The sequence below is a fragment of the Raphanus sativus genome, chromosome 7 (assembly GCF_000801105.2).
Source record: "Raphanus sativus cultivar WK10039 chromosome 7, ASM80110v3, whole genome shotgun sequence".
Classification (NCBI taxonomy): domain Eukaryota; kingdom Viridiplantae; phylum Streptophyta; class Magnoliopsida; order Brassicales; family Brassicaceae; genus Raphanus; species Raphanus sativus.
Window position 1 is genome coordinate 1,069,590 of NC_079517.1, and position 26,769 is coordinate 1,096,358.

Below are 26,769 nucleotides of genomic sequence, written 5' to 3' on the forward strand. Positions count from 1 at the left end.
TGTCGTTGATGACCTGAAACTACACAAAGGAGAATCACCAGCAACCCATTCAAATAAATCAGTAACATCTGAGGGTAAAGGAAGAGAGATAGTTGTTAGGTAGACATGTAAGTCCAGTTCCTGCTGCGATCTTGGATGGGGGAGAGTCCATGAAGAATCCCTTATGACATCGGCAACCTTAGCGCTACTACTGATTCGCGAAGCTGTAGTTCCAGAGGAGCCAATATAGGAGGATAGCTGACCCAGTGGAGTCCACACATCGTACCAGAAACTAGTGGTCAAGCCATTTCCAACAGACATTTTACAGAATTGAAGCGCCAATGGGCGGAGATCCAGCAGTTTGGTCCACACCCAGGAGTCATTGACTGAAGCCTCGATTCTCCAAAAAGAGTCTGTAGCCAAATGAGTATGGCAATGCCAATCAACCCATAACGAGGGTGATTTGGAGAGCAGTAACCATATAAATTTTAGGCAAAGGACTTGATTCCAGGTCGTGAGATTGCGAAGACCCAAGCCTCCCTCTTCTTTCGGTAAGCAAACCGTTGACCACGCCACCTTTGCTATGCCTCTTGTGTCAATATTACCCGCCCATAGGAATCTAGAACATAGAGACTCAATTTCTTTGATGCATCCCTTGGGGAGAATAAAAGTTGATAACCAGAAGTTGACTGTTCCGAATATGACCGTCTTGAGTAGTTGTAGTCTTCCGGCGAAGGAGAGGAGCTTGACAGACCAAGACTGGAAGCTTTTGGTGATCTTTGCCATCAAAGGAGAGTACTCTGAGATCCTTAGCTTGCGGCTCATCAGAGGCAAACCGAGATACCTTATCGGGAGTTTACCAGAAGGGAATCCATAGTTAGCCATAGCCGTGGATTCGCTTTGGTGAATACCAGAGGTGAAGAGCTCGGTTTTTGTCATGTTCATTAGTAGTCCTGACCAAGACGCGAAGTCATCTAAGCACTCCGCAATACCATGCAAGCTGTTTGTTGTTCCGTCGAAGAAGACCATTACGTCGTCTGCGAACATAAGGTGAGAAATCTTGAGCTGGTCAGTACCGGGGTGGTAGCCTATAATTCCGGCCTCGTAGCGCGATAGCAAAAGGCGGGAGAGACACTCCATTGCAAGCACAAAGAGGTACGGGGACATCGGGTCTCCCTGCCTAATTCCTTTAGTACTCTTAAAGAAACCCCCTGAGACTCCGTTCACCGAGACTGAGAAGGAAGCAGTACATAAGCACTCCGAAATCAATCTGATATAGGACTCTGGAATAGCTATAGCTCTAAGGGAGGCTAGAATAAAGTCCCATCTGACACAATCAAAAGCTTTCCGCAGGTCAACTTTAAGCATTCCACGAGGAGACAGCGCCTGAGTATTGTAACCTTTGACAAGCTCAGTCGCCAGAAGAACATTTTCTGCAAGTAGACGACCAGGAAGAAAAGCGGACTGAGATTTAGCGATCATAAGAGGGAGAATCTCCTTGAGCCTGGAAGCCAGCAACTTGGAGATAACCTTGTACATCGTATTCAAACAAGAGATAGGTCTGAAATCTGTAGTGAGGGAGGCGTTCGGGACCTTCGGGATGAGGACTAGAGTAGCAGAATTCCACTGCTTAAGCAAACAGCCAGACCTGAAGAATTCCAAGATGGCTTCGGTGACCTCGGGGCCAATTACAGACCAAGAGGCAGTAAAAAATTCAGCTGAATATCCATCTGGCCCTCCGGTTTTGTTCTTAGGCAAGGTGAAGAAAGCATGTTTTATCTCCTCTGCTGTGAAGCTTTTCTCGAACCCAGCAACCTGATCTTCAGAGCATTTGAAGTCGAATAGAATGTCAAGGTCCTCTTGAATGAACATCGAAGGAGAGACCGGGCTCCCAAGCAGATCAGCGAAATAGTTCACACAAAGATCCTGAATACCAATCTGAGACTCTATTCTTTCACCTGAGGCAGACGTGAGGTAATGGATGTGATTTTGAGCCTGCCTGGAAGCCGCATACCTGTGAAACAATCTAGAGTTCCCATCACCAAAAGAAACCCAATTTATACGAGATTTCTGAAAAAAGAAAGAGGCTTCTGCAACTGAAAGCTCCTCCCAGTCACTAATGGTCTGAAGCTCAAAGGATGCATTATCAGCCGAAGGTGTAGCTAACATAGCAGATTGCGCCTGAATCATCTTCTCATGAGCCTCAGCGGTTTTCTTCTCTATTCCAGAGTAATTCTGTCTACTCAATTCCCTAATGACATTCTTCAGAAGCTTGAGTTTCTTTGAGACTCTATACATTGCCGAACCGTTGATGTTGAATGAGAACCAGCTGATACAGATTGTGGCAAGGAAGTCCTGGTTGTTGATGAGGAAGTTAAAGAACCGGAAAGGCTTCTTAAGTCTTACCATATCTGGCTCAAGAGCAATAGTAATGACCGCATGATCAGAAAAATCCGGACTCCCAAAGAAAGCCACCGACGAAGGAAATAAGTAGTACCACTCATCATTTACCAAAGCTCTATCAAGCTTCTTTGCCAACGGGGAGAGTTTACGCTTGTTCCACCAGGTGAATGTAGGACCTCGGTAATTTAGATCATCCAGGCAAGCATCAGACAAACACTTATTAAACTCCCTGATCTTCTTATCCATGTTCAGAGTTAGCAGCTTGGAGTGCTCTGCCGGGTCACGAATTTGGTTAAAATCGCCGATAACCAGCCACGGCTTCGAACCCAAACTATGTGAATTCGCGAGATTATTGAGCTCCGCCCATAGAACAGACCTATCGTCACCATGGTTTAGTTGATAAATCTTCTAGACACATTGCATCAAATCTTTCAAACAAATAGGTAAAAAGATCTATGCAAATGTCCACTAGATCTACAAATATCAATTTTAGCGTGTCTAAGTTAGGATACATGTTAGATGTCGTAAAATGTCAACAACCAAAGTTTGCGTTTGTTCCCTCTCAAATAGAAGGTTGTAGTTTCGATAAATAATAAAACAAAAGAAAAATAGTGTAGTTAGATGAGCTGAATCATATATAAAATAAGTTTTCTAGTTTTCAGAGATTTTGCTAAAACCCTAAGCAATAATATATGCCGTATTTATTTCAAGACTTTAGAGATTGTTCCAACCACAGAGGCATAGCTTTCATCCTTGATATAATTGCATTGTTTAGTGTAGGGATAGTTTAGAAATATATAAAAGTTTTTGAAGATTTGTCTTAAGTTGGTTCAATCAACAATATATATAGTCACCCCATTTTGTAGACGATACAAAACGTCAAGACAGATCTCTAGGACATTAGATTATCTCCTATAAACACAATAATAACGTAAACATCATCATGATAACCATAAGAGGAAAAAGACGAGTGGATGTTAGAAAAAGAAAACGCACGTTGTAGAACTTGAAGTGAGTGAAAGACGTATGTGACTGATGAGACCTAACATAGACCCAAAATCCATGCAACCTTGTCTTTCGTCCCAATGCATTTGTAAGCTTTATCATAGACATTTTCCTATTGTTTTATTTTATAGTACTGTGAAATATTATTTAACTAGGTGGCCAAAATATCAAATAATGATCGAGAAGACTGAAAATAATGCCACCATGTGAGAATATATATATGAGAATATTGGTTGGTACAAAACCCTCACGAAGATCGATCCATGTTAGCAGAAAGAAAGAAAACTTCATAGTATAATGAGGGTGATCCTTGAGCGTGTTTGATTCTGCGACTCTAAAGGAAAGCAATTTGTTCTGGCGGACATTCCAACCGCTTCCTGCTTGCATTGTGCCTTGTGTTCTAGTTCTTTAGGTTTCTCCACTGTAGTTTGTCTCAGTTCAACCTTTCATCCGAGTTGTCAAGAATCTTATCGTTTTTTGTTGTCCTATTTGCTCCAGAGCAGAACGATTTCAGGTTCGATTGCTTTGATTCCATGTTTTTTACCTTTTTTGTCATGGGATCAAGTCTAGAGGTTTTATAATAATAAGATGTTTCATTAATAAGTAATGTGAAACATTTTTCAAAACCTCTTGAAAACGTGTTTAAGATTCTACAATGATGTGTTTCCTAAAACATCTTTCGCTTAACATTTCAACGCATGTATACATATATATATATGTAAGGACGATTAATATAATTTTTCATATGATAAACCAAATGCTAAAAGAATTACATGTCAAATAGGGATTTGGATATGGTCTTCCTTGTATCTTTCATATTATTTAAATACATGACGTGGGATGAAATAAGCGGTACACGTGCAACAATCGCAGACAGTCCTCGCTTCCTTGAGACTCGCCTGCCTTTTCCTTTTTTTAATTAAACCAAAGCGAAAAAGTAGACAGAAAAAATCAAAAATAGATAATTCATTAAATATTTTCTTATTTTAAAATAACTACGAGAGAAAAAGACAATTAAGGAGTGATTATATTTGCTTAATCGCCAGCTTCGTTCTTAAAAAGTTAAAACAATTCGTTTCTCTTCCTCCCTCTTCCAAAACTCTCTTTCTCTCCTCCTCCTTCATCTTCGTCTTCTTATAAATGTTTAGCCATCGACGAAGAACACGATTTTAATTGTTCAATTTGATGACATTTTGGGAGAAGGGGGAATTGGGAATTTTAGGTTTGAGCGTGATGGAGTTAATTTATTATATTATTTTATAGGTTTTTGGGAGGTTTCAATTGAATCGTGAAGATGACAAGCGTCCAACCTCTGCAACAAAAATCCGATTCTAGAGACGATGCTCGCGCCGAGTTCGAGCGAGGTTTCGAGGAGTTCATGCGCGGTCACTTGGACGACTGCATCTCATTCGGTGAAGACGAGGACGACCACGACGGTGATGATCAGCTCGTGAGGAGGAGACAGAGGTCTCAGCTCGAAGGCGAATCATCCAGAAGGCGCCAATCTCAGATTCTCAGCCGCTGGGCCGCGAGGCAGGCTCAGGAGATGATCACCACCATCGAGAGGAGGAACCGCGAGTCCGAGCTGATCGCGCTCGCCGGATTGCAGACGGTATCAATGCTCGATTCGTCTTTTCTCAGGGAGTCTCAGTCTACTACGAGGCGTCAAGGTGGTGCTACGGAGAGGCCGAGGACGCAAGCGTCTGGGATCTTGCGAATGTGGAGGGAGCTGGAGGACGAGCACGTGAGGTCACGTGAGAGGTTGAGGCATCAGAGGAGTGTTGAGTCTAATAATAATACTAATCTGTCTAGCTCTATTGCTTCCGAGAACAATGAGAGTGAGAGTGAGAACGAGTATGGATCTTGGTCACGTGATCGGCACGAGCGTGGGGATAATAACAATAATAATAATAATAATTCGAGTAGGGAACAGTCTCCTGATCTTGGAGATGGCGAGAGGGAGAGGGTGAGGCATATTGTCCGTGGATGGATGGAGAGTGGGATTAATGATCATTCCTCTAATGTGAGGCAGAGGGAGAATAATAACAATCGTAGAGGGGAGTGGCTGGGCGATACTGAGCGGGAGAGAGTCAGGGTTATAAGGGAGGTGATGCAAGTGACGAGTCAACAAAGAGGAGGAGGAGGAGGAGGAGGAGCTCAGGGGTCTCTTGCTGCCCTAGAAGCTGATGAGACGGTCCGTGTAGTGTCAGGTGCTAACCGTGAAGAAGGGCAACAACCTCAGCATGTTCGTCGAGACTTGCGGAGACTAAGAGGAAGGCAGGCGTTACTTGATTTGCTCAGCAGAGCTGAAAGAGAGAGGCAGCGGGAACTTCAGGGCTTGTTGGAGCATCGTGCAGTGTCTGATTTTGCTCACCGCAACCGGATTCAGGTTTGTTTTTTTAAAACTATTAGATTCGTTTTATTTGTATCAGTTTCTTAGCATCTTAGCCAATTGTGGATTGATTTCGCTTTTATGCAGTCGCTTCTTAGAGGAAGATTCTTAAGGAACGAGAGACCTGCAGATCGAGAGAGAACTCCATCAACGGCTTCTAGGGAACTTCTTCAGCTAAGAGAAAGACAGACTGTTTCCGGTTTGAGGTAAAAATTCCTTTTTAATTCATTTACAAATGGTTAATTTTCTCATACATATTCATCTACTTTCTTTCCAGCGGTAAGACTTTTAACTCGAATAGAATAAGTTTAATTTCATCACAGTAACATAATTGTACTAGAAACTCGTAAAGGACTATACAAATGTGAGTTTTGATATATCTGCATCTTATTGAAGATAAAGTCATAAATAATTTAGTCATTTTTTCTTTCTGATCTTTTGATGTCTTCCATCTTATATTATTACACAAGTACCTTTTGGCATTTTTCTTGCTTTTCAAACTTCGCTTTGATTATGTCACAGGGAAGGGTTCCATAACGGGAGGGATAGTATTGTCCGTGAAAATAGTAGCGACACTGATAACAATAGTACAAGTGCTTTAACAATTGCTGTCACCGCTCAGCATATAACCGATGATAGTTCAACAACTTCATCTAGACAAGGGAATAACAGTCCCCTCTTGCATGACGACTCGGGTAGGTCGGAAAGCAACCTAGCAAATGAAGTTAGAGATTGGGAAGGGGGTACCGATCAAATAAGGGTTTGGCAGGATGATGCCACAGCAGACGAGAGGCTAGATTTGCAGCAAACAACGTTGACACAATCTAACGGTTGGGGAAATGGTAATGCAGATATAAACAATGATGAAACCTCCGTCAGGGACCTACACCGAGAAGCCTCTGGAATTACAGATGATGAAGATCACACACAAGAAGAAGGACATGGTGTTTGGCATGAGGACCCCCCTAGACAATCAAATGGGAACTGGACTGAGACACGGTCAGAAGCCCCAAGGACTCGCCGTGTAGTGCCATTGAGAAGATTAAGTAGGTTCCATCCACCTGAGGATGACAATATTTACAGCATGGAACTCAGGGAGCTCCTAGGCAGGTACTAAAAAGATGTTTTATTTTTTTAACTCTTTCTTTGTGTACTCTTAGTTTAATGATTTCTACTGTCTTTCATGTTTGTAGGAGAAGTGTTTCTAATCTACTAGACAGTGGATTCCGTGAAAGTTTGGATCAACTGATACAATCATATGCTGAAAGGAGAGGTCACACTCATGATGACTGGGATCTTCACGATAACCTGCAAACAGCAATCCCAGATTCTCCAGAGCGTGACAGAGACCACCAAGTATTTGTACAGAACGATACTCAGCTTAATGACATCAATGGTCCACAAATGCTTCCCACCCCACCCGTGCCACCACCCCAGCCAATATGGCACCACTCTAGCTGGTCTCGCCACTCTATGCATCGGTCTGAAATGGTGAGCTTTTCATCTAGGGTTTTAGCCTTGAGCCTGTAACTGATTTATAAATGGTCTCGGTTGAATATCATAAGTTTGGTTAAAAGGTGTAATCTCAGATATACTGATCTTCTTTATTGCATTAGGAATGGGAGGTAATGAACGACTTAAGAGGAGACGTAGCAAGACTGCAGCAAGGAATGAGCCAGATGCAGAGGATGCTCGAAGCCTGCATGGATATGCAGTTAGAGCTGCAGCGTTCAGTTAGACAAGAAGTCTCCGCAGCCTTAAACCGATCTGCTGGTGACCAAGGTCAGTGGCTAGTCTATCCAACGAACTTCAGTTTGTTTCTCCATTTAGTAATCTTTTGTACATATTATTTTTAAGGAAATGAATGATGCAAACAGGTATGAGCGCGGAAACATCAGAAGATGGATCAAGATGGATCCATGTAAGGAAAGGGACTTGTTGCGTCTGCTGTGACAACCACATTGATGCTCTCTTGTACAGGTAACTAACTGTTTGCTCGAATTTTTTTTTTGCTTGTTTTCCCTCAGAAATGAGAAATGCTATGAATGTTGTAGATGTGGGCACATGTGTACTTGCTCACAATGTGCGAACGAGCTCGTAAGAAATGGAGGGAAATGCCCTCTTTGTAGAGCACCAATCATGGAGGTAATCAGAGCCTACTCCATTTTATAGAGAGTTTGCAAGGTGAGAAGAAGGTACATAGAAGACATGAAGCAGCATAAAGGAAAGTCCGAGTGAGAAACATGTTCAATTTTGAGGTTAATGATTATATTTATATGTATGTAGTTGTAGTTCCTTTCTCAAATCCATATTTGATGTGTACAGTTCTAAATTAAACAAAACTAAATTACCCAAAAGTCAGAAATGGAAAGACTGATTTGTACTTGACTGGGCCGCAATTTGAATGGGCCTCATGTAACAGCCCAAAGTAGCGGGGGGGGGGGGGGGGTCTTGGGCTGAACAAAGAAAAAAAAGCAGCCTAACATCTGGTTCTTCGATTTAACCGGTTTGACGTCAAAAGCAGTTAATATTTTAAATAGTAAAGACAAGTGGTGAAAATGAGCTTACCCAATTTAAATTAGACATGGATCCTCTTTGGCGACAGTTTCTATTTCAATGCCATTTTTATGTTGGTGAGCTTTATTTTTTGTATATAATATGCTGAAAATTTGCAGTATACTACAGCAAACAAACCCGGCTAATTATTGTATCCCACTAGCCGTTTAGCCAACCTTTTTATTTTATTAACATGTTGTATGGATATACTATTAATTTATATTGAATTAATACTGATTTCATGTGCTGGAACAATCATCATGTTGTTTCTTACGGCGTGTATAAAAATATTACAGTTTAATGTAGGTGCTTTCACGCACGATCTAATAAATTAAACCGGATCAAAGCCAATCAACAGCGATCGTAGAAATTAATAGTACTGTATATGCATTTCATCATCGTGCTTATCCACCTTTATCTACATCGCATTTACAAGATCTCCATTATAAAAAGTGAAGCCACAATGTAAACTACATCATACGCTATTTAGCTTCTTTTTTAATCATACTCGTCGCCAATCGAGGTTACCCCATTGTTAGAGATCAATTTTATCCATAATATGTCAGTAATGTCAGTTAGTAAAACATTCAATGTTTACGAGTCGACGACATTCGACCCTCAAATATCACAAACTCTTTTTTTTGTCAAACAAATATCACAAACTCACATTTTTTTTTGGTAAAATCACAAACTCATATGTTACGTTTATTTCATGTAGTTCAGAATAATGTGTATGGTTAAAAATATATATACCTTAGTGAATATATGCATACAAATACACAATGATATCATTCATGAGCGACAAATTAAGATGACTGCAACATTTTATGAATTTTCACACAATACATAGTTACACAAAATATTTATATGCACCCCTATTTTATTGTTACAGATATTTTAACGAACTGGTAATCTAAGTAATGTGAAGTTAGATAAGCAGAAATATCAGTGACAAAAAAAAAAAAGAAAAGCAGAAATGTAAAATAAAACATCTTTAGTTTTGTTTCTTAACTAAAAAAAAATGTCAAAAGACGTAACAATAGTTTAACAGCTAAAACTCAATGGCTTATGACTTTTCTTGACAATCACACTTTTATATATGTAAGCAACAGTGCACAGTACAACATTTTACAAGCAGTTACCATGTAATTACAAATTGTTTTGAATTAATTCTTGCTTGTTTTGCGGAAGCTATCAGCTGCTACATCTGCTTTTCTCATAATATATTTGAAGAAGAAGCTTTGTCAACAGAAGAGTAAAGAAACTTTTACAATTACTTTATCAAAAAAAACTTTTACAGTCTTCATATAACCCACATTTTTATAACACAATGTATCGAGTTGGTAAACTGCTTTTAATAGAGCTATACATAAAAAAACTTGTTAACTTGAGCATATTTTTATATATATTATTTTAATATTAATAGTATAATAACTCACCCCAAACAAGTCAATTGAGCATAAATATGTATTATTCTTGTATATATCTATAAGAAGATATGAATTTCAAAATTTAGAAAAAAACAATCATAGAATGCTAATTATGTCAAAATAAAGTATTTAAAATCAAATTATACACTATTTATGAGCTGGGATAATTTTAAACTTTATGCAATTTAATCTCTGATTTGAAATAATAAGACAAATCCTCACTAAATTAAATCAGTAATCCACTGCCACTTATTTTGATCGAGTGTTTCTTTCTTTCAAGACTATCTGCTGTGAGGACAAAATAGTATAATTGCTATTCCATTGCGCTACCTCATCATTTTACCTTAATAGTTGGAGTGACAGTAATTTCTCTATTATAATAACTGTGTGCGATAAGTCTATATACAAAGTATTTGATTGGATATCAATGAACGATAAAGATGTCATTATATCCATATTTAGAGGGGAAGTATTCTCTAATCATATACGACTACTGAAGTATTATTTGATTTTCATAAATTATTCGAAATATTCTCTAATCACTGTTACAGATATCCTATTTTCCGAGTACGTGACTGATGGGCAGCTCTGATGAATGTAGATTAATTTAGACAAGTGTCATCACAATAAACATTTAAATGAAATAATTTACAGATCCCAAAGCCGCATTTATCGCTCTACGTGTCTGGCCCCAAAAAAGGTAAGAAGATCAACATGAATTTCCGATCTAACTTTACTCGATTACAATATTACTTAAATAGCTTGCAATTTAAGCACCAATCTAGTCTTAATTAAAACAATAATTTAAAATAGTTGGATCAAGGCATCATTATAATTTAAAATAGTTGGATCAAGGGATCATTATCTTTTCTCTTGGCGTCTTTCACAAGCACACGTAAGGCACGCAACAACTGTATATTTCATCCTACCAAATCAACACCTAAAAGTTGCAAAAAAAAATCAACACCTAAAACGCAATTATATAATATTCTTTGAATTATTAGAAAGTTTGGGATCCTAAGCTTCTACCTCCTTCATAGTTCTCTCTAACACTTCCTTTCAAGTTTTAGATAATCTCTAGTCATAGTCATGCACGACAATGTAACATCTTATCTAAATCTATCGTGGCCGACAAAAACAATTGCTTGTAAAGAGTACTCATTTTCACTCTCTTCTTCGTGATATATATATATCACCTACCTGGTTATTTTGAAGCCGTTACTTAAACTTAAATAATTACCATCATAACAGAACTTCATAACGCTCACTGATAAAAAGCATGAACCTCAAATATCGATGTTACATCCATAAGCTAGGGATGGGAACTTTATTTGTGGCTACTGAACAAATAAATGTTATATATTCATTAATGTACAATTTCTTTCTGAAATATTCAATTATTTTTTCATTTGTTTACAAAAGGCTTGCAAAACTACATTATTGAGAAATTTCATAATTCAAATGAAATTATTAGGAAAAAGATACCATCTACCGTTCGCACATGTACATATACAGTGGGTCGACGTTTAAAGTCGAGAATCATAACATGCATAAAATTAAATAGAATAGGAAAAAGCTATCTAAATGAAAGAACCTTTAACATGATTGTGGTTAATTCCAACTAGGCAACTATTGATCATTTTCGGGAACAAGAACGGAAACTTCTACGCCTCTTGGCCACCGTGAGAGCCGTCGTAGTGGTAGTGGTTGTTGAGGGGGATGACGTCATCTTCTGGTTGTAAACAGAAGAGAAGAAGCGATCGATCTCATCTTTGTTGACAATAATCTCAAACTTGGATGACGTCATAAGCTTCCTCTTGCAAGATCTGACAAGAGAAGACGGCGTGGGAGGTGGGCGCCGTTTCTGCGGCGGAGGAGGAGGAGTAGTGGCGGTTGAGGGAGGAATCTTGTGATGTGAGGAAGTAGGAGTGGTGCAGCCGCCGCCGTTGCCGTCATCATCTATGTTGGTGTTGTTGGATCGGATCTTGATCGGTGTTGAGAAATTCAACATGGGCAGATCTTGTATTAAACCAACATCCATTTGTTTTCTTTTGTTTATATATGAATATTAAACTGATCTGTTCTTGAAGGTTTTGTTTTTGTGTTTTGGCGTGTGCCTGGACAAATCTTCTTAGAGAAGTGAACTAGTGGGTTTCTTATATATGTGCTTCTGTCTTTACATACATGCTTTTCTTGTGTGTGTGTGTGTATGTATATATCATAAAATAATAAGAATGTAAGAGACGAAAGAAGAAACCACACTACTCTTCATTCTACTGCTTTTGACAGATAAAACCTTTTTTTTTGAACACCTACGGATTAAACTATACCACATTCCTAAGATGGTCCTGAAATTTGGGGGATTAGATGGATGAAATTCGGGGGATTAGATGGATCAAGAGAGAATCTAATAATTTGAAAATTTAAATTTTTGTTTTCACAAATTTGGAAACTTGTGTCCATATAAAATTTTCAAAACTTATTAGTAATGAACGTTTACACGGTTCTCATAAATGAATAAATTTGTACTTTATATATGGTTTAGTTTGATCGTTAAGTTGTTCTTTTTTCTACTTAATAGTCAGTTAAACTTCTTTTGTAGCTTTAGTAAAACAGTTTTGCAATGAACTTTCAGACTTTTTAAAATAAATATAATATTTATTCTCCAACATAGCCACTGGCGTGTTTAGCAAAGTAAAAAAAAACGTAGCCACTACCGTATATATAAACAAACGTTTAACTCTAACTTTAGGTTCTAAAATTATTTTTATACTAAGTGATTTTCCCGTGCTCATGCACGGGTATAAATATTATAAAATAAATATATTATAATAGCTGATTGCTATATATTTTAATTTTAAATTAATTTATAATTTTATGCATAATTTATATTAATAATATTACATTACTTTAATTAGATATATGATTTTAGATATGTTATATCTAGTCAATTTTTTACAGCCGATTTAGTTATCATTTAGGTATATTAAACTGCATTTATTTCTCTGAATTTAACTATAATATGTTTTATTATAAATATATTAATATATAATATATAATATTATATTATATTATATTATATTATATGTTTTATGTTTTAGGTTGGAGTAATTAATATATAAACAATTTTTATATATAATTAAGTTAAATCAAATTAATTTTATTTATCGTTTAAAGTTTAAATGTGCATGCATGATCATAATATATATATATATCAAATTATATGTTCATTTTTACAAAATATATATAAAAAGTTACATACATAAGTAACTGATACATTTTTGGAAACTCATGAACACATATCAATATTTATAATAATTAAAATATTTTATAAATTCTAAATAACTTTATGTCTTAGATTTATTGAAAGGAAAACTAAAATTTATTTTAAATAATTTAAAAGTGAGAATTCATAATGACTTTTGTATTTTAACTATGATTATATTAAACTCCACAAACATAAAAACATAAAATTTAAAAGAAAATTTAGTATTAGGAAAACATATAATTGTAATAATTAAAGTATAATATATATATAGCTCGTTAAAGTATATATTATTATGTTATTTAAAATATTTTATAATTATTTGATCAAAAGATGTTTATTGTTAAAATGATATTTTTAATATCTCTTAAAAATAATCAGTAAAAAATTGTGATTATATTTGAGAAATCATATTATATAAGTAAAATATAATTTATAAATATTTTTGTTGTAATTGAAAGATGTTAAATTTAACTAAATATATGAAAAATAAATAAAACATTTACTAATTATAAACTATTTTTAGTCAATTAAACATATATGAGTTTATGTGACTTAATTATTTTATGTACTCATCTAAGAAATCAGATAGATGTAGTCAAAATATTTCTATTACTTTGAAAAAATATATATTTTTTATTGTTTAAAATTATGTTTTAAAATAAATAATATTTCTTTTTCTAATATCAAAATTGTCTTTCTGAAATTTGTTTTTATGAAATCATATTATATACAAAAATATTTTTTCATCTAAGAAGCAATAGATATAAAGCAAATATTTTACTACTTCAAAATTATATTTTATGTTATTTAAAAATATTTTAAAAATAGAATATTACTATCTTGTGAAATTTCCTTTTTAATGAAATCATATTATTTATACTTATATTTTCGTTTTTAAATTCAATTTTTAAGATTTATAAATGTTTCCTTTTTTAATATATATGTTATATGAAAAATTTTAAAAAGGAAACTAAATAAAAATATTTAAGTATAATATTTTCAATTCATTAAGGGTATCAATGTAATCAACCATCGTGAGAGTTAACGTGAACGCGACACATAGGAAACTGACTTCTCAAATAATATTATAGAGATCAGTAAACAAGCAGAAAGTAAATACATGCATCTCTCTGTAGGGAAGAGATAGAAAAGTCATTATTGCAAATTTAAGGAAGAAGTTATCCTCTTTTTATTATTTGAGAAACATTATAAATAATTAACTTTATTTTCATGTGTGATTATCTAAATACCATAGTTTAGATGTTATCACATGAGTCATTTCCACTGCCTGAAATTAAAAGCTATTTCTTCACTAGATTAATTATATATTATGCCATAAATCATTATATTTAAATTTGTATGTAAATATCATGGTCTAACGATTTTAAAATTAGTCTTCCTTTGGATGCTTCCTGTTATAAAAAGAGACCACATCAACATATAATATAGCGTGCATTTGTACATTATGTTACAAAATTAATCAATCCAAGTTTAATGACCACAATTTACTGATACAAAATTAGGATTGGCATGTTCATTCTTTTGTATTCAAGTAATTAATCTAAATTAACTGCATGTACATATATATATATGTGGATATTACAATATAAATAGAGATGTCGTAGATTTTTTTTAGAGTTAATTTGCTAGATATACACAAATAGAGTCAAAATTAGGTAACTACCCAAAACATGAAAAACCTAAGTCTACAGTAGAAAATCGTGTCTCACTTTCCCGTTTTGTCCCTGCCCTAAATTTTTATCTTGATTCTCTTTCTTTCCCGAACTCACATCTCCATCATCTATCATTCTCTTTCTCAATTTTCTCAACATTAACTAAGATTAAAACTTCATCTCAAACCGATATTCTTTTTAAATCTCCAAATTATTACTTACTGTGTTAACAAACTGCAACTATTTCAAAAGAAAGAAAAAACAATGTATAAAGAGAAACGAAACATAGTAAATTATTAGTGTGTTAACTATAGATATTTAATGCTAAGCTGAACCATAATACAACTATTTGATCTCTATATAATACAATAATTGTTAACCGTTAAAAATATATTTGTTGAATAGATAATGATTAAGTTAGCATGATAATATGTTTTTTACCATTTAACAAAATATATAGTAGGTGTCGATAGGTATTTTTAACATATTGGCAACCAATTTAAAAAACGATAACATGTTTTATAACAGTTAACCAGACAGGTACCGGTTAATAGAAACATTCTATATAAGATGTAGCTGCTAAGTTTTGACGTACAATGTTATGTGACTTGTTATACCGGTAACAAATTTTGTACCATTTAACAAACTATGTACCAACCAATAACAGTTATTTATTAACATTTTTAAAATCATTTTAAATATCTTTAACATGTTTTGTAACAGCTAAGTAAAAATTTACCTGCTCACTATACTCGATAGCACATCCATCATCTTCGTTGTGGTGTTCACTAAACCATAAACTTTTGAGATCCAATTCCAGAATTCTGACAAAAATCATCTCTGTTTCGATCTGGAAAAGGGGATGAACAAGATAAAAACATCTCCTAAGTAGTCAATTTCCTCGCCAATTGAATCAACCCAAGGATTAACAGAAGAGCCACAAACTGTTTCAGGATCCAGAGCCATAATACTAGTTGGATCCAAATGCTAAGTTGAAAAAAATATATTTAAATGAATATGGATTCACATCTTTGAAGATAGAAAAAAGTGAAGAATCTATTGACAAAACAAGAAGAATCAGTTTAGAAATTTTAAAGAAACTCAAAAATAAAAGAAAGGAAAGAAAATTTAATATTTGGGCAGGATTTGGAAGACGAAACACGAGAGAGAAAGAGAGATAGATAGAAGAAAGATAGTTTGGTCAGAGATAGTTTGGTATTTAAAAAAATGTCAATAGTGAATGGGTATATAGCTAATTATGTCTTTATTCATGTATATAATGCCTAATTTCTCTTTTTTTATCATAAGTTAGAAATAGATGGTTTTATCATCTATGTGATTATTTTTCCAACTATAGTACATACTTACGACATGAATTACATAAAAATATATGTATATGTCGTTTTCTTAACACTTGCATTGTCTTATCTAATTTGACTACATATTTCTAATGTTATTTTTAACATAGTTACTACTCAGTAAATGCCATATTTAAAATTTAATTTGACAAAGATTTTTTTTTAAATTATTAGTGATTAGATTGTATCATTTAAAATGTCTAATCGTTATATAATTGAAATTTGGCATTCTTTAGTGATCACCAAAAAAATCATATTTTATTAATTGTTCTTTCCATGTATTATTTTGTTATATCAATAGATGAATTAAAGATAAGTAGATATAAAAAATTTCTTAATTATAGCCATCGATTTACTACAACGATTTACTGCTTTCTACATATGTGACCCCTATATTTGAATCATCAAATTTGCTTTAAAGAAATTATTTATGTCCAATCTACCACTAATTTAAAGATAATAATTAGTAAATGCTTGCTTCAAATCTGTCTAACGCATGTCTATTACGTTACCATGCAAATGTTTCAGCCATTTTTATTAGCTCAAACCTATATTTTATATTTTTGAATATATAAGATTGAGAAAAATTTATATTGAAGCGTTAAACTCAAACTTCATCTACAATCAATCATATATTTAATATAATACTAATTGATGGCATGAAACAGTGAAATAATTACGGTGTGTTTTAGAAAAATAACCTTCCTTTTAATACATACTAACAAATATATAATATATAGTTTTAAATAATCATTGCATCCTGCATATGATGCAGGTTATTACCTAGTATTTTAATGTAAAGAGTGGGTATATACTAGTATCAATGAGTGTTACATCCACTCAAAAGAAGAATAAAATCAAGAATATGGAGCCTATTATTAGATAAGTAATCTTAGTTTAACAAAGATCTAATCAAACTTCTAGACATGCATATAATGTTTACTTATAGAAAAAATGTAAAATGAAATCAAAGTTCTGCTAGTGTGAACCTAAACTAACATGCCTACTTGTTAAAGTAGTAACATGCATGTGTTTGGAAAATAATCAAGAAGTAACAAGCAGAACAGTACAAGTATTAGTTAGTTTATTATAGGTAACTTTATTTATAGAAATAATATCCGAAAATTAGGGATATGTATATAACTTAAAAGGATTGAAATTGAAGATCAAAATTTTTACTCTAGATCTAAACCTAGAGGCTGGTTAGAATTTCTGTCGTGTACCGCTAAAGAAGCTATAGAGACATGTCATGTGTTTAGACTTTAGACTATTTGTACATGCACGATGTACCATTTACATGCATATTTTACCTTTAGCATATATTTTTCGTCATATATTGACTATAATATCTAGTGGGTGAAATATATCTATAATCTATTACGATTTCGGATATAACTGCAATCGTTTGAATTCAAATTATATTTTCTGATCAATTAAGATCCATTATGTAGCCTAATTAATTCCTTTTATTAATTAAGATTCCATTGGTATCTTTATATGATTCTTTTTTTTTAGATATATTTACTTCGGGTCCGCACGACATCTCACGTTCGTTTTAATCATGGCTTTCATATATTATATGCCTTAACCATGCCCATATATAAAACTGTGTACAAATTAAAAATATTATTTGAAACAAAAAGTCAGCATACACATCTTTTACGAAAGGTAAATACGTATTATTGTGTAGAGAATCTAAACATCTAAAGATAAGCCACATTTTTACTCTAGAGGAGGCATGTGGTGTGCTGTAGGGTAGATCTGTGTAAGTGACTGGCACTATCAGACGCTGAATCCCCAAACAAAGGTACATAAGAAGAAACGATCCCTCTGATCTTTCCCAATATCTGAATATCACTGTCCTTTTTTCAATTTTACTTTGTTTTTCAAACACAACTATGGTTATTATTTTCTAAGAAATAACTTTTCTTTCGTAGACATGCATGTGCTTTTTTCTTTTCTTTTTTGAGCTTTGATATTTCTGAACCACTTCGATCTTTTTTTCTTTTTAATAAAAACGACTTCTGATCTTTTTGTTGATGACCAAAAAGAAACTTTCGCTGATACACCAGCGTATGTACCTTTTAAGCTTTTTAATTTGTTGAAGATTTAGTATCACTAATCTAGGTTATATATATAAGATCAGTAAATATATATACATGATGATGTGTAAGAAATTCAGTAACAGAACATATTAATGTAACTGGTTAATTATAAAACTGAGTGTCGGTTTGACAAGAATTTGAATGACACTATATGGAATATACAAGAATTTTTCTTTTTTGTGTGTGTGGGGCAGATCTATGAGCAAACTCCTAGGTAGAATTACTCGATATAAGCATGAATCAATCCCTAAAATCATATATTTTATTCAATTGTTTGCATATATGAATACAATTCATACGTGGTTTAGTTAGTAGGTATTGATCTATTTTTAAAATATTTTATTTATTGTAAAGTACGATGGAGACAAGGGAAGCAAGTAAAACGTAACGTGCATGTATCCCTAATAATCTATTTGTCCTTATATAACACTATCAAACTAGTTTCCAAAATTTTATATCAAATAATGTTGCATATTTATTAATTTTGCCGATTGACACCAAGGGGATAATGATCAGGATGGTCCTCTCTTGGAAGTTTATGCTTAATGTCCGCTTGTCTTTTAACAAATGTGTCAATTATCCAAACCTATATTTAACAATACAGGACTAACATTGAGAAGAACCATAACATATTATATCTATATAAAATAAGAAATCATTGTATAGGCAAATATAGTTATAGGCCATAAACGGTAAAAAATTAGTACGGGGTTCGAATGGGACCAATTATACTAAACTTCCCCCCAGTCAACCTTTTTGGCAGATTAAACCCCCATCAACTTCGGTTCATTTTTTCGATTATCCCATATCATTTGATTTAGTGAAGTAGTTACTTAACTATTTCGATTGATCATGTTCGCAAATTAATAAATGTTTAACTCATTTGGTCAGTTTTTGATGTAGACAAGCATGAAGAAAAGGGAGCTTAGCTTTCCAAAGGTTATGTAGGTTTTAATTTATTTATGGTCCCTCTTTGTTTTGTTTAGTAGATAGGGAAAAAGGGTTTTGTTGTAAGTAGGCCTGCGATTTTTGTCCGAACCGAATGGACCGAACCGGACCGAACCGGTTTTTTTCGGTTTTCGGTTCGGGTCGGTTTTCAATTCGGTTCAATTCGGTATGGGTTTGAAAATTAATTCGGTTAGCGGTTCGGTTCGGTTCGGTTTTCAATTTTTTTTAAAAAATAAAAATTGTAAAAACCGAAAATAAACCGAAATAAACTGAAAATAACCGAAAAACCGAACCGAAAATAACCGCATTAGCCAAAAATAACCGAATTAAACCGAATTAACCGAATTTAACCACAAATATCCGATTATTTTGAAAAAATCATACCAAAATTAACCGAAAATTTAAAAATTCGGTTATTTTCGGAATTAAAATTGAAAACCGAAAAAAACCGATAACCGAACCGAACCGAACCGAAATTTTATTCGGTTTATTTCGGAATTTTTTTTTAAAACTTCGGTTAACCGAAAACCGACGGTTCGGTTCGGTTCGGTTTCGGAAAACCGAAGTCGCAGGCCTAGTTGTAAGGGGTCGATTGAGTCCAGACTCGCATGTGAACCGGTCTGTCTTCAAATACTTTTGTCTAAAGTAACGTGATATAGATAAATTGGGTACTAGATAGGTAGCTTTTGTAATGATTTTCTTCTTTTATTTGTCGAGGGTTCCACTAGAGGTTCTTAATGAAATCCAAACACGAGGTGGTAGTGCATCTGCGTCAGGACGGTCGTTGGCATTGTTGGTCTTGAGTCATGTCATGTCATCTTCAACATCTGTACGAGAAATTCATTCTATCTATAAATTAATTAATTAACTACCATACAAAATGATAAATGAACGATTGGAATTTGGAACCGACGAGCTGTTGGTTATAGTGGTAAAAGAGTGTTTAGTAGTAAACATTTTGCCACTCAGATTCAATTTTCAATGAGAAAGATTATTTATATTGTTTAGGTTTTCGGTAAAAAAAATGACATCATTTTTTTTTGGTAAAGAAAAAAATAAGATAAATGAACAAGTATTTTTGTAGGAGAATTAACAAAAAAAAAGTCTTAAACATCTTTTGCCAAGTTTACAGAAGATTGTATCTTTTCCGTTTAAAAACTTATCTTTAGCAATTACTTTATGACTGTATAATTTGAAAAGTGGAACTCTATTGTCTTTTTTAGTCTCTCTCATCTCAAAATAACTGAAAGATTCTCTTGTCTGGTAGAGTAACCAAGGCTGGTCGAGTTGTAAATTTGTAATGGTAGTAAGATGAATGAAAACTATGCAGCATCAATATCAAAATTGCTTTATGGCAGCAAAGAAAATAATAACAAAGGAAACCTTTACTTTTACTGGGGGTGAAGAATAGGTTCTAAATCTAAACTCTCTTCTCCTATAATCTCCAGAAAATGGTAAAAGAGTGATCTCTTTGCTTTCGATGATATCTTTCTGTGTAAATCTCATGTGTTGTCTGCGACTGAGAGAGAGCACGTTGATCTTCTTTGAATGCACCGCAAAAAGTAGTTCTCTGTTTTCATCTTCCGAGTGATTTCTGCTTGTAACCGTTCTTGATTCTATCGTAAAGTTTCTCCTTAGTTTTACGTTTCTTGTCCATTTTGAATCGGTATCTTTCTTCACGTTCCCTCTCGTAAACGCCTTTCCAATGCACCTCTCCGGTTAGTGGCCATAACCATCTCTCTCTTGGATGGTCGTTATCATCTGCTGCTTCTGCTAAGTCCTCGTCCATATTTTTCAGTAACGTGAAGTTAAAGTACTTAGCCCACATCAAACCTCTTCGTTGCGGTAACGGATGCTGTTCCTCGAGTGAACCGTCTCTAGGGTTTATGTAAACCATCTTTCTCCCGCTGTGGTATGCCCACACATTAACCAACAGTTCCAAGACCCGGCAGTAACAGTGCTTTCTCTACTTATCGTTGAAAAAGAAAAAAAACAAAACAATCAGAAATTTGGAGAACAAAGTGAAGAAGTAAGAATCTGAGGGTTTTACCTCGAGCTGCGATGAAGATAATGAGCAGCTTTTGGAGTCGTTAGGATTGTTGTGCAATGCATCTAGAGACTCTGAGAACATCCTGTGATTGCAATTTAAACTGGAACGGTGAGTTTAGGGGAAATGGTTGTATGGTTTTGGTGAATATATTGAAAATAGTAGTGTTACCGTGAGAACATGACAAACTCGAGGAAAGACGGAGTTGGCATCACCCAGTTGTGGAGAGAAGACCAGTGATGACCATCCTCAGGCATGGGTGGAAGCGCTTCAATGTGTTCTGGCAACCCATACATATGCCGGAATGCCTCTTCAAAAGTGGTCCTGCATCAGTTTAAAATGGATGTCAACTCTGCTTTCTGAATATCATCAGTATACAAAGAAGCATAAACCAGAAATTTCCATCATCAACATGAACTATGGTTAAAGATATGATTAGTTCAACTGTATACATTCATCATCATTAACAAAATAAAATATGTGACAGTTATATCGAAGGAATAGTACCTGCAGTTTCCTTGGTTAAGGATATCACACATGGACCAGAATGTAAGTGCATTTCTACTTCCAAGTGCGTCACCGTCAATGTCTAGCTTTGTCCAAAAGTAAACAATCTCTCCCTTGGTATCCTGTTGTATAATGTTTTCCAGGGACCCTTCAGCTTTTGATGATAACGAGACCTGTCAAAAGTGTCATCAAACAGTGAGCGGATACAACGATGACGGGTATTTGCCTTTCAAAATTAATTCAACTCAAGCTTTCAAGTAGTTCAACATTTGGAGTGGTACTCTTAAACTGTAACTTCGAAAATGAATAATCAAAACCACTACTTTTATCGGACTACCTTCCTACCAGCAGCACGCCATGACTGAAATCCAATCCAAGGTCTCATGTGAATGCTATCAACTTTATTTGCAACAGCAAACATTCCTCCAATTTCGCAGAGGATATCTCGATAATGACTATCATTCAGCAGAGGTAATCGGTCTGCTGCATCTACGTCGTCTGAGCTTAGCCTTCGATCTTTGCTGGACTAAAGCGAAGATATGACCAAAAAAAAAAATCAGAAACCAGCAATATGTTAACCCTTTTAGTATGTAGATTTGATAAATGTTGAATCGGAACATCGCAATCCAATAGAGAAGCTTACCAGGCTCAAACCACGGTATAGAGATCCATGATGCAGAAAGGGCCAGGCACCAGCTCCATCGTAAACCTCGTAAATACATAACGGCTGACCAGTGCGTTCAAGCTCTCCTTCATCCCGTTCGTTCACCTCAAACTTTAGCTTCTCCGATCTGCGAGCATTCCGGTATATCTCCTCCCAATCCTCAACATCTCTTTCCATTCGGTCCTCTAGCTACATATCAGACGAGGAAGAGATAATTCAATACATTAGGCCAATGCAGCTCAACAAGACTCACAGAAAAATGTCTAGTGAGAACCTAAAACTATGTCTGATGGCAGCAAAATTTGATACCTCCTCGGATTCTACTTTCTCGTACTCTTCAGCTCCCTCAATCTCTTCAAGAACATCCCAGTCTAATTTGGAAGGAAACTCATCTGAAATAAATATGGTGTTGTTATCAACAGGGTTTGTTGAGTCAACAACACCCGTGAACTTCTCTTCGACTTGGAAAACAATTCCAGGTCTTCCGATGGATGCATAAGTGGTTCTTGGCGGCCCTATTTCGCTCCTGAACAGACTCCACTCCCACGAGGCCACTTGAAGTTGAGAAATATAACCTGGCAAGAAAGTATCAGATGGGAAATGGACAACGTTCTCCAAAAGCCTAGCATAACCAGTTATGCATTCTGCTGCCATCATGTTCTTAGTTAAAAGTCTTCCTGAGGAAGCAATTGTTTGAGCAAATTTAGAGATCCTTCCATCTGACACCAAGGGTGAGAAGGCCTTTAGCAATGCATCAGGGTCATTTCTTTGAAAAAATATGCCATGAACTCCATCAGCCATCTGCAGTTAAAGATCCACTAATAAGCAAAAACCAAAGAGGTATATGGCATTGTCCGATTATCAAGAGATGATAAGTTTCAGAGTACTCACATATTTTTTCATGACAGGAAAGTCAGGTGTTATAATCGGGATGCCAAAGCTCATAGCTCGGACAACTAACGGAGGAAAACTTTGTTCCTCTTGTGAAGAAGCATAAACAAGAATATCAGCCATCAGTAGAACTCTATTCACATCCTCATTCAAACCAAAATGCCGAACAGTGCCTTGGGTCAACCCAAGTCTCGATGCAACCTCCTGCATCATGTATTAACACAGATTATGTCTTCAGTACACAATCTCAACAAACACTAATCACACACAGCTGAATCAAATGTCAGGGTTATTTTCCCTTTCAGAATATTAATGTATTTTTGATAGCACGACCTAAATCATATAGTAATCACACGCATGCATCCTTCTCATGCAAAATTACTGTTAAATGAGCAAGCAATAAAACTTGAAATAAGAGAAATTTACAAGATGTTTTCATATCTGAACTACTTAGAGTTTTAGTTCAAGACCAACGGGCCTCTCTTTGTTGATAACATCGATTACAGAAACTACATTTCCTAACAGAAGAAGAAGATATAAACACACAAAAAAAGTTTACCTGCACAGCATCGTTCTGTCCTTCGGTAGAATTACCATATAGAAAAACAAACTTAAAGGGACCGCCAGTATCTTTTCTCCTCCCGTATCGTGTTAATAGTGGTCCCAACATGTGCATTGCCACGGCATTATCCCAAGAAAACTCATCATAAAAGAAGGAGCTCCCAAGCACCACGATGATCAGGTCATCCTCATCAAATCCGTTAATCTCCCTCAGTTTTTGCTTTCTGTGGACTTCACTGTAGCTTTCAGCAGCCCAAACATCGACTAGTGATTCCGGAATCACAACGAAGTTCCCATCATCAAGAACACTATGTAACATCTGAAGAAATAATATGATTTTAGGAAAAATACAAAGCATACTTTGATACACTCTCAAGTGGTTACATACGCTTATTGCACACAGGAATTTACCGGCAGAGTAAACTGTGGAAAGACAACGACATTTGCTCTCGCAAAAGCACTTCTCCAGTGGGATATTAGAGAATTCTGGCCCATCTTTAGGTAAACAGGCAACCGACTTGCAAGAATGTCTTCATGAACTATCCATATAAGTGGCACTGAACGAAATGGCTCCTGCATTAGGCTGCAAAAAAAAAGAAATGAACTTTTATCATCATAGAATGGCAACCACAGAAGCAACTGTCAAAATTATGAGACGCCCAATAACTAGTTGATTTTTTTTTCACATATTAGGCAGCAACAGCCAGTATCAGTACGCAGTACAAAGATCACTCTGATCGCAGGCAATTTAACAAAGTTAATTCACGCACCTTGAAATGGCTTCTTTTGCTTCAAGCGAATCAGCAATAACACCTTCAAAACTGCACAAGATGAATCACTGTAACTTTATCCAGGTGCAGGGGAGAAACAAAAAAAAAATATTCAATAAAGCAACTACGAATCATTTATCAAGAAACCGGATTTGAGAATATGGCCAGAAAAACAACGAGAAAGTTCTCAAAGAACTGATAACCACATACATTGTCCAATCAGCCTGCCCCAGCTGATCTGAAACCAGAACTTTAACATGGCCAGCTAACTGTTCCCACAGTGAACGTGCTTCGCCATTCTCTACGGCAAAAACCTGACAACTTTTAAGGTCACAAGCTTTTCTAAAAGACGCAGGAAACAAGACTCTATTTTGCTTATGCCATAAACAGGAAAGCAAAAAATAATCTTCAATATGAGCGCTAGAGCTGAAAGCATAAAACGCCATAAAGTCTCACCTTAAACACATAACCCAGTTTTTGAAGATTCTTCATCACTGTGACCAACATTAGTGTTCGGGAATCTTTCTTCATATTCCCTAGTATCTGTTAATCAAAAAAAAGAAAAAAAAAAGTGAAACGACAGATAAACAATGTCAACAATTACAAAGTAACCGTGAACAACAGCCTACTGCAAAGTTCAAGCATGATGTGGCCAGCACTCTTAATTAGCTTACTCCACAACGCATAGAATCTTAACTCAAAACACATGGCATTTTCTTAGGAGCCTCGCACATGCCTAGCACAAGGCGTTAATGTAATTACTAACTACTTTTTATTTTCTCCAGTTGAGTCATCTACCAAGTGGATCTAACAATCGATTGAAACTATAAAAAAAAAAAACTCACGAGCGCAAGCCTCGGCGGACGAACGCCGATCCTAACCGCCGACCGCAACGAATCAAGACCTTCTCCTTCGATCAACTCCCTCGCGATCCCTCCAGGGACGTACCTCAACCTACTCCCGAATCCAATCCGGCTCCTCCCCTGCCTTCCTCCCTTCGCGTTCCCTTGCCACGTGATCGAACTCTGGAGCAGCATCGAGGACATGACGAACGCGCAGACCGTGAACGCCACCAGAACGTAGAGCAGCCAGTTGCCACGCGGCTTGAGCCACGCGAGCACTCCTCCCTTGCGGTTAACCGATCTGCCAATGTGATTATGAGGCCGAGTACTACGCAAGGAGGACCGATCCGAACCGGAGTGAGATCGATCTCGCCTCTCGCTCGTGATAGGCTTGAGACGGAGGCGATCTCGGACGACGCTGTGGTTCCCGTCTCTTCCGGCGCCGCCATTGTCGTCGATCTCGAAGGAGAGAGAGTTTCTCATCGATCCACTATGTATTCAATACGAAGCTCTCTCACTCTCTCACACTCTATATGTGTGTTTGTTTTCAGGTGCCGCAGTAATTCACCATTAGAGAGATTCAGATTGATTGAGAAATTGATTTTTTTGCGTACTTTTGATTTGAGTAAGCGAGCGAATCTGTATAAAGAGGAGGAGACAGTGGTGGTGGTGGAGAATGAGCAAATTTTTGTCAAACTTCCCCTAAAGAAAATTCGCAAAATATATTATTACATTTCAAAATAATAATTTTCTGTCTCTGCTTTCACATCTAATTTAGTTATTATATTATTTTGTTTTGTTAGGTCGGTGGCAAACTAAAATTATTTCGTCAAAAGATCAGATTTCACGCGTTTATTACAGTCCCATTTGCTTTTTGAGCAGTACTTGTCACTGATTAGTGATAATTAAATCTCTATCTTTTTCATAAACTCTCTATCTAAATTTTACGTTATTTACATAATAAATAATGCTTTTCATAATAAATTAACGGTAAGTGACAAGTGTTAACTAGAGATGCTGTTTTCATTTACTTTTGTTTATTACTTGAATTTATTAGACATGCTTTATACGATCTCTTTTTGTCACAGCATTATAAGCTAGACTCAATGCTGGCTTAACATTGTTAGGGATCCTCAGGACAAAATTTTTTTTCTTACCTTTTAAAATTTATGTTTATTTAATATTTTAAATATATTTTTTTCATAGAAATTTAAACAGTAATATTTTGTTATGGAAACAGAGTTATTTACATATAAAATATTTTTGAACTCCTTTCTAATTTTACTAGATCATGACCCGCGCGACCGCGCGGATTTTATTTTTTATTTTTAATACATAACATATAATCTATAATAGTTAATACAATTTGG

General features: G+C 35.4%; 3 protein-coding genes across 3 annotated transcripts; 1 reads left to right on the plus strand and 2 right to left on the minus strand.

Moving 5' to 3' along the window:
* Positions 1-4,470: 4,470 nt before the first annotated feature.
* On the plus strand, positions 4,471-8,164 carry LOC108817668 (uncharacterized). The gene is made up of 7 exons (XM_018590419.2): positions 4,471-5,776; positions 5,867-5,985; positions 6,302-6,889; positions 6,973-7,270; positions 7,396-7,561; positions 7,657-7,759; positions 7,834-8,164. The coding sequence occupies exons 1-7, from the start codon at positions 4,682-4,684 to the stop codon at positions 7,949-7,951; spliced, it is 2,487 nt and encodes an 828-aa protein (XP_018445921.1). The 5' UTR covers positions 4,471-4,681; the 3' UTR covers positions 7,952-8,164.
* A 2,978-nt stretch (positions 8,165-11,142) lies between these two features.
* On the minus strand, positions 11,143-12,580 carry LOC108814978 (cyclin-dependent protein kinase inhibitor SIM). The gene has a single exon (XM_018587633.2). It carries the CDS (start codon positions 11,804-11,806, stop codon positions 11,402-11,404), a length of 405 nt encoding a protein of 134 aa, XP_018443135.1. The 5' UTR covers positions 11,807-12,580; the 3' UTR covers positions 11,143-11,401.
* A 7,824-nt stretch (positions 12,581-20,404) lies between these two features.
* Positions 20,405-26,135, minus strand: LOC108817714 (uncharacterized). The gene is made up of 14 exons (XM_018590471.2): positions 25,403-26,135; positions 25,014-25,100; positions 24,768-24,871; positions 24,558-24,608; positions 24,199-24,370; positions 23,786-24,106; positions 23,227-23,430; positions 22,645-23,136; positions 22,315-22,524; positions 22,009-22,197; positions 21,672-21,844; positions 21,336-21,488; positions 21,168-21,249; positions 20,405-21,083 (listed from the first exon to the last, which is right to left on the minus strand). Exons 1-14 carry the CDS (start codon positions 25,880-25,882, stop codon positions 20,694-20,696), a joined length of 3,108 nt encoding a protein of 1,035 aa, XP_018445973.1. The 5' UTR covers positions 25,883-26,135; the 3' UTR covers positions 20,405-20,693.
* Between the last annotated feature and the right edge of the window lie 634 nt (positions 26,136-26,769).

Excerpts from the sequence above, each read along its gene's own strand:
- LOC108817668 (XM_018590419.2), top strand. The coding sequence starts at position 4,682 with ATGACAAGCGTCCAACCTCTGCAACAAAAATCCGATTCTAGAGACGAT. Across the intron at positions 5,986-6,301 it reads CAGACTGTTTCCGGTTTGAG|GGAAGGGTTCCATAACGGGA; the intron begins GTAAAAATTCCT and ends ATTATGTCACAG. Across the intron at positions 7,271-7,395 it reads CTATGCATCGGTCTGAAATG|GAATGGGAGGTAATGAACGA; the intron begins GTGAGCTTTTCA and ends TTATTGCATTAG.
- LOC108814978 (XM_018587633.2), bottom strand. The coding sequence starts at position 11,806 with ATGGATGTTGGTTTAATACAAGATCTGCCCATGTTGAATTTCTCAACA.
- LOC108817714 (XM_018590471.2), bottom strand. The coding sequence starts at position 25,882 with ATGAGAAACTCTCTCTCCTTCGAGATCGACGACAATGGCGGCGCCGGA. Across the intron at positions 24,371-24,557 it reads GCAAAAGAAGCCATTTCAAG|CCTAATGCAGGAGCCATTTC; the intron begins GTGCGTGAATTA and ends TTTTTTTTGCAG. Across the intron at positions 21,250-21,335 it reads GAGTTTGTCATGTTCTCACG|GATGTTCTCAGAGTCTCTAG; the intron begins GTAACACTACTA and ends TTGCAATCACAG.